General features: G+C 37.1%; 1 protein-coding gene across 6 annotated transcripts; it reads right to left on the minus strand.

Annotated features, from left to right (window-relative positions):
- Positions 1-284: 284 nt before the first annotated feature.
- Positions 285-7027, minus strand: LOC103945807 (cysteine protease ATG4). Of its 6 annotated transcripts, none has more exons than XM_009356388.3 (9): positions 6876-7027; positions 5513-6022; positions 5346-5431; positions 4981-5031; positions 4449-4828; positions 3792-3930; positions 1057-1112; positions 917-987; positions 285-829 (listed from the first exon to the last, which is right to left on the minus strand). In XM_009356388.3, exons 2-9 carry the CDS (start codon positions 5970-5972, stop codon positions 609-611), a joined length of 1464 nt encoding a protein of 487 aa, XP_009354663.2. In that variant the 5' UTR covers positions 5973-6022; positions 6876-7027; the 3' UTR covers positions 285-608. The 6 variants fall into 6 exon arrangements, 4 of the variants coding, with proteins under 4 accessions (XP_009354663.2, XP_009354662.2, XP_048442210.1 ...); XM_009356387.3 differs by having other exon boundaries at positions 6857-7012; XR_007259081.1 differs by lacking the exon at positions 285-829 and adding an exon at positions 2748-2824 and having other exon boundaries at positions 911-987; positions 6857-7012.
- Positions 7028-8569: the final 1542 nt, after the last annotated feature.

Raw genomic sequence — 8569 nt, forward strand, 5'->3', positions numbered from 1 at the left:
TATCAACAATACAGGTAAACTTGTACTCTTTTTCCTTCACTATGGTTTTTTCCCACTGAGTTTTTCCAAACAAGGTTTTAACGAGGCAACTAATGTTGATTTGTGAGCATCCAAGGAGGAGTGTTGTAAACAGTGGAAATGTATGCCCACATGCCAACATTAACTTTCTCACATGCCTAATAGTGTTGTTTATGTTTCATTCACTGTAAACCTACGAATGTGGCTTTATAAATAAAGCACTTTGCAGGTGATTAAGGTATAGCAACTGAAAATGAGAAAATCACTGAAAGCAATAATATCAGTTTCCCTCCTCTCCTCTTTTATCTGCAATCATTTGTGTTATAGTTACAAAACAAAAACAGTGTGATATTTCGCACTCGCTTCGTTTCTGTCCTTAGCAAAGGTTATTTCTCTAAGTTTTGTCTATTTATAACATAATCATAATTTTTTTTCTTCACAAATGTCAATTTCACCCCAACTCCAGGAATAAAGCACGCAATCCAAATGCCAACCAGAAGTGCTCGGATACAACCACGACAGCCCAAAACCGCCCACAATGTACAACGTTGTCGAACACCCATATTCATTTCATACCTGGTAAATAGTCATCATAGGAGTTGCCAGTCATCTTCTTGTGCACTTCCATCTGCATCGCTCATGGGCAGAACAGAAAATGGATCATCGTTTTCTACTGCACCACTATCACCCAACGCATCACTGTGGTTAACCGGCCTGGGAAAACTATGTGTCTGAGTCACAGTAAACAGTGGAGCACCATTTGATTCATCTGCCAGCTTGGAGGCTCGAAAACAAAAATCATTAAAATCATCTGCCAGCAATGAAACAATACTAAGTACATCAACTTCACTACAAGTACATAAACCAAGGTTTGCAAAAATATGAATTCAGAGCAAACCTCTGTCACGACAATAAAATCCAATCGCCAAGGATGGATCAATCAAATCAAGGGGAATGTGCCGTATAACACTGCAAATTACCAGTAGTTAGTATTAAACACACAATTCAATGAAGACAATTAGTCTGAAAGAATCTTACTTGCAGTGGTAAGATAAAGTATCAGCCTCCAAATCATCCCTTCTTATATTGATTACCTGGCACAACCAACGACAAAAAACCAGTCTGCCATGAACAATAGGACAGCTAATGTAATAATTCAAAACATTATCACAAGTATCCAACCTAAATAAGAACAAATAAGAACCCCTGTAACAAGAACATTCCAATGTAATTAATAATTATCACTCCATATGCTTCATGTGGAACCATATACCACAGCCCCTCCAAATCCCAGATAAATGTGAGGCCAACATGTGTTAGATGAAGTCATTGCAGGTAAATTTGAAATTTCATACACTGGATTATAGATGAACTGGATCTATGAGATGAGTGGAACATTTCCTACTAGTGATGCGCTGCATCACATCCAAGTGTAGTGAAAAGGGAGTGGTTATCTAAGGTGTTCCCGGAAGCACCACAGTGGCACCAATTGTGCTGAGTAGACAGAATTTAACAGACATCTTGCAGGTAAAGAGACTAGTCCAGGAAAGTAGAATATTTTTGGAGACCTGGAATACAGGGACTTTCATGGGTAAAAAGAGAATTCTAGATAGGCATGGTGTTAGGAGGCAAATCAAGCAAAAGCTTGTTTGCTAGACTCTATACCGGTGGAACAAACTCTAGAGAGACTGAGTTTATTGGACAGAAACTCCACTATACAAGAAGAGAAAAACAAAGGAACAATTTGGATAGTAGAGTTGTTTCTTACTAGGAATATCTTGAAGGGAAAATCCAATAATACTAGAAGATAAAAACTCATAGAAGACAGAAATGGCATCTGGATTAAGAGACCGGTAATATGAGGCATGAAATGGCTTATAAATCCAGTGGATAAATAACAGCTACAAGATCAACTCATAGAAATTTGACTATTACAGCTTTCCAATCAGAAAAGTCCCCAAAAAAGAACACATCATGTAGACAGCCATTACTGATGCCTGTGGTAGCCCAAAATTTGACAGTCTCACAAAGCTTTCACACCTGGAACTTAAAGACCTGCACCAGAATTTGAACAAAATCCTAAACTATACAAGTCTGCTTTAGGAATATAATATTGACATTGAAATTAACTTGTTTCATGCCAATTTAAGACTCGCATTCAAATTTGAACACCACCAATCTCTTCAGTCGCTAAAACAACCTATATACATGATAGAGACTCGAGACTTACATTGAATTTGGGCAAAACCCCAAATTGGAGAAGTGTGATCAGTCACTAAAACATCCTAATTTTATAAATTTTTATTTTGGGAACGTAATGAAGAATTGAAATTAACTTGATTCACGCTGATTTTTATACTATTTTCAATTTTCTAAGATGTGGACAGAATGCATGCAGAGTTTCAAAGCTTGAATTATTCTGCAATTCATCTTGGTTCCTATTTAATCTGCATCCCACATAAACCAATCTCTACTGCAAATTCCCTAGGTTCTTGTCTAGACACTGACAAACGAGAATCCACGTTTGCATTTTGCCCATTCACATCTTCCCTAACCGAAGCAACAATACGTTTAAGCTGTTTCCCAATCAACTCATTGAGCGGCTTCTTATTGCCCACACAACCTTTAGACAAACCCTCAACCGTAGATGAATGTCTTGCTTTGATATTACTGTACTTGAAGAAATAAAAGAAATTTGAAAGAACAGAGGATGAATAAGCTCTATTTACCAATCTGACGTAAGACAATGTATTGCCATGTTGATGCTGGCCTTCAGATAGTAAAAAGTTTAGGAAACAGAATTACACTGAGAAACAGAGAACAATAAGGAAGATAGAGACGAGAAAGTAGTTGAGATATTAAAGCACCAAATATATTGACTAATATCACACTTCATTTCACTCTTTAGCCTATTTTACTATAAGAACTTCACTTGCTCAATCTTTGTATTGCCCGACTCTTACACAACCACGGGAATTTTTCTTTTGACAGAAACTGCCTTATTGTTCAATTTGGGAAAACAGACTTGTGTTTGGACTTGGGCTTTGTTAACCAAGGTGTTGCTACTGCATCAGATATTATGCCAGAAATAGAGAACATGACCTTCAACCACGCACACTAAGGTGGTTTGCTCGATTTAGACATGTACAACAACATAAAAATGCTTGGTATACGAGTGACTTTATTCAAATAGAGAATATTGGCAGAAGAGGAAGCCCAAAAGTATTGTGTGGGCGGACGGACATGAATTTGCAAACTTGAGTGAGGCATAGTCCTCGATTGAGTGGAATACAGCACAGGATTCATACAGTCCACACCTCATGAGGAGCTCTAGTCACCTACACAAATTAAATCAATAATACGGATTTTCCAAGCTGATGCAATTGGCATAGAGTTTAGCAGCATTACTCTCCACAGTTAGTTCTAGAAAATCCACAATCAAAGAAAAGGACAACCATGAGTGCATTTGCAATGGGATTATGGGAGACAACTGGATGTCACCCAAATTATGACTAGCCACTAGCCTAGATGTCACCCAAAGTATGACTAGACACTAACTAGACACTAGTCTATCTTATAACCTATATGTCCTTAGTATGAGATATATTCAAAATTCATCAAGGAGTATTTGTTTCACATAAGCCATACAACTTTGCCATTTGAAACACAATTTGCTCGTTGAACAATGCAGATTTTCAGATTATTAGCTTTTATTTTGGTTGAAAACATACAAAGATATCTGAATGAGAAGTATTTAAAAAGAAATTCCATACCGGCTGAACTTCATGGGGATCAAGGTAAAGTGCTTTTTCATCCTGCACACCAATAATGTAAGTTGATGCACCAGGTTTTCCACCCATGATGCCAAGACTTTGGGGAAAGGTAAATGTCGCCCGCAACGATGGAATGTACCTGATTATAATTTTTATTTTATTTTATCAGAAACAATATTTTATTAAAGAGCTTATAATCACAAAACAAAAATTAGTGAACCAAAGGTCCACCAACAAAATGGTACAACCCTTGGAAAAAAGAAAGAAAAATAAAATTCATCATAAACCTCTTACTTTGTAATACAACTCTAAACTATCCTAAAGCAGCACCTGATAATCAATTAATGGTCCCATTTAAGTAACATAAATGGTCTAAAATTTAGATGTCTGGAGTCATGAATTTCACTAATTTTATCATTCTCCATGTCATCTAGGCTCCAAGTTAACTTTATGGTTCGGTGAGACATATAAGCTTACAGTTTTGGGAAAGGACTTCCTAAATTCTTAATCTAACAACGTAAGAAAAAGGAAACAACAAAAGCTAAATAACACTAACTCAAATATCTAGACAACAAATAAAATGACCAAATATTCCCACGTCAGCAACTCAGCATATACCAATCATAATCATCCGTATACTATAAATAAAAGAAACACCTGGGGTTGACTTTTTCAAGTCCAAGAACCAAAGGAACCAATAAAAGAATAGGAGTCCAATCAACTTGGCCTCTTGAGAACTCCAAACAGTGTCTAGAAGCATCTTCAATGCAGACTACTGGGGCTCCACCTCGCTCCCCATCTTCGTCCCCGGAAACAATATAAACAGCCATTGGAAGTGGCTGATCATCAAGGTCAGTTACTTCTCTCCTACATCGTACTAGAGTCTCCCAAGTGCGGCACATGGCATATGGGCCAACCCATGATCCGGCAGCGAGGTCATAAGCCTTTCCAGCCTGAAGAAGATTGTGGATGGAGAAAGTTGATGTTTCGGAATCACCGAAATGATACAAGATCTCAATATATGCTTCATCTAAAGGCTGCATAACAGAGGTATAAAAAAACATGTATGACTAATCAGATTCCTGAATGTGATTTAAGAAAATATATGTAAAGGGGTAAGATGTGAGCTGCAAACATTTCAAGGCAAAACTATATCACAGAAAAAACAATCCTACCTCACCCAACTTACCTTGTGCAAGGGCCTTCTCCAAGATCTTCCCAATCTATGGAAAAGCAACGCCTGTAAAAATATACTCTAGTCATTCACTACTTTTTATTTTTTTTAAGAAGAAGAAACAAAATATTATTGCATATCACAACAAAATTACAAAAAAAGTGGACAAGATGTCCACAAAATAAAAAATAAAGCCACACAGAAAATCAAGAAGCACAATCCCCCTATAAGTAAAGCATCTATGAAGACACCAAAAAGTTATCTAATTGCAAAGACCGAAGCCATGATCAAGAAACCTTAACAATAACATTCACACATGTACCAGTTATTAACCACGTAAGAATGCAAGAACCCAAAATGGATAAAACACTGTACCATACCTGGGCTACAAGCATCTGACTACTCCGAAGCATGCAACCCCAATTTACATCACTAGTGTACTTTGAATCTCCAATAGCCTCAAATCCTAGAAATAAATATATACATGTTGATTTTTATCCACAAACTCATAATTGCTAAAGTTTAAAATGGTCTTTGCAAGCCAAACCTTTACGATATGTCATCAAAATTTTTGATGAGAAATCCTGTTCAAATGCTCCTAATCCATTATTAATAGGTGCATCTCCGGAGGAATCATCTTGTGAGACCTTATAGCACACACCAAGAAGCCATATGTCACTAGCAGAAGAAATTCCAGTCCTGCTGGATCCAAGTACACGCTCGTGAATTCTCCTCATAGATCCACTAGTCACAGCTTTCCTCACAGCTGCTGTCCATCCATTGTTTCTAGAGTGACTTTCCTTCTTTTCAGTAATTGATGACTCACTATGTGTTTCGAAGATTGAGAAAGCGGACGCAAAGAAGTTTGTCCACAGGGATGCCTTATTGTGCTTACTGTCCCTAGATCCTGAATCTGAACAAGCAGACGATGAACCTCTATCTGTTGAATCTGTTGAACTTTTAGAAGAATATTTCGACGCAACAGCCGTCTCACAAAAACCCTTCATCAGCTAGTCATGAAGCATCATATAATGCTATACTTGCTCACACAAGCAACCTGAGTTTTAAGCATCCATCTCAGTCCAGTGGTAAAAGAAGCAGCAAGTTCCAAAGAAAACCAAAATGAATAAATAAAGAAGCGTGTTTATGGCAAGTTATGTGTAATAATATTATTCAAGAACTAAGGCGGAATTTTTCAATCCTTAAATTGAAGTATTCAATTGTAGGCAAGAATGTCAAAGAATCCATCCATATAGCCCAGGAAAAAGACACAGAGGAAGCAAACAAGTATAATTAATTTGCAATTAATCATGCAAGCAATTGATCAATCGAGATTAAGGAAACAACAAAGGATGGAATTGCCGACCAGTCAATCAATTTCTCAACCCCAAATCAATACATAAGATTAAAAACATATTTGCATACTTGCATGCATACATTAGCTCAAAATGACACGAAAACCGTCTCCAACCAAGGGTTAGGCCAAAGGGCTTGTGGGCCCGGTGGAGCCAAAACCACTAAATCAGGCCAGCGGGCTGGCCATCTCCAGCCAGCCAGCCCGATGCAGCCAATCTGAACCGTTTCATGAACTCAAGCTCAAACAAGCAGAAAATTCAATCGAAAAATCGAGCCAGCCAATCTTAACAAACCATCAAATTGAAATCACACTGTAGTTTACAAAATTAGGCGTTTTTTATGATATCACAAATCTTATCTATGCTTCAATTTAAATACAGAGAAGGATAGATTTCTAAATTTACAAGAAAAGCACAGAAATTTGGGAGATTCAAGAGAAACCCATTAAATTGGAGCACAAACATGCATAAATAATCAAATTTATTAAAGATGAAAATCGAAACATCGGTTTGAGAAAAGGAAAAGAGAGACGGACCACAAGATTTGGGGTGTACCAGTTCCTCTGGAGATGACGATTGAAAAGAAGAGCTAAAATCTTCCACCAGCGATATGTTTGACAACTCAGGGATGAACAGAAGTTACTATAAAGGTCAAGGGTTTGTTCAAGGGTGCGGGTTGCCGGGTCGGAACGTCAATCTAAATCCCGATCCACTCTTTCACAAACTGGGTTGGGCTAGTCATCAAGTTCGGGTTCTATCGGGTCGTAAATAGGAAGTTCATAACGGAATCAAGTTCAACTTTGCTCACATTTTTTTTTTTGGACGAATTTTTTATTTTTTGAAAAAAAAAAAAAATCTTTCCTCGATTGGAGATGGCCTTAACTTCCCAATATCCAAAAAGCGAGAGGGTGACTGCAAAAGATGTAATGGAGTGCATTGGCTGATTTTATTTTTTTTATTTTTTATTCTTTCTTTTATCCTTATCATTAAATAAAATTATTATATAATTTTTGGTTAAAATTTAGAGTTTTGAAACCTTTTCATTAGTTTTTTTTTATTTGATGATTCAACATGGCATATAACGTCGTTTTTTCTTTGTATTTTCTTAGTTTATTCATGGTTTTATTTTCTTGTCATCATTTATTCAACTAAACTGTATAAAGGGGTGCGGCAAAGAGTATCTATGTACTCTATATTTTTCTTAATACACACAATGCAAAAGTTGTTCAGTTATGTCTCTCAAATAAAAGAGAGGAAAATCCTAAGCCAAAACACCTTAGTGCCGTCCATTTTATATTGATCTAAGTGAGAGGTTTGCTAGCACATTTAAATCGACCACTCCATCATTGGTTGCTAGTGTATCAGTGTGGATACTTTTAGAGGCTCAATACTTGCAGAGCTTTGTGTGATCAACCATGAAGACGAAGATTGCAAGCATGAAAAGGAATATTGAATAGTGGGTGATCCAATCACGCGGCATGCGCATGGCTGGAGATTTAAGTAAGTTAATATATGGTTAAATTACACTTTCATACCTCAGGTTTGGGGTCTATTTCAATTCCTTACAACATTTTAAAAACATTTCACTTTCATACCTTAACTACTATTTTATTTCAAAATAATACCTTCGTTACATTTTACATCCATTGATTTGTTAAATGCTGACGTGGCTGCCACATATATGTCATGTGGCTGCCAAATGTCTATCACGTGGCAAATAAAAATATTTTTTTAATTTTTTTTAAAAAACGTGAATTTTCTCAAAAAAAGAAAAAAAATTGAAAAAAAAAGGGTAAATTACACTTTCATACCTCAGGTTTGGGGTATATTTCAATTCCTTACAACATCTTCAAAACATTTCAATTTCATACCTTAAGTACTATTTTATTTCAAAATAATACCTCCGTTACATTTTCTATCCATTGATCCGTTAAGTGCTGACGCGGCTGCTAACGTGGCACACCACGTGACAAAAAAAATAAATTTTTTAATTAAAAAAAAAACTGAAACCTAGCTCCCCATAACCCCCCACCCCTGCAAACAAACCCAGAAACCTTAAACCCTCTCCCCCCTTGACCCACTTCCCTCTCTCCACTCTCTTCACCTCCCCTCCCATCAAGAAACCCAGCAAACCCCCACTTTCCCCGAGCCCTTTCTCTTCTTCACCTCCACCCTCCCTTCTCTCATCTGCAACCACACCCACCCTTAGCAAACCTAACTCCATCTAGACCACCACCAACCAAGCACCA

The sequence above is a fragment of a genome, unplaced genomic scaffold (genome assembly GCF_019419815.1).
Source record: "Pyrus x bretschneideri cultivar Hongxiangsu unplaced genomic scaffold, Pyrus_bretschneideri_v1 Contig24, whole genome shotgun sequence".
NCBI classification, from domain to species: Eukaryota; Viridiplantae; Streptophyta; class Magnoliopsida; order Rosales; family Rosaceae; genus Pyrus; species Pyrus x bretschneideri.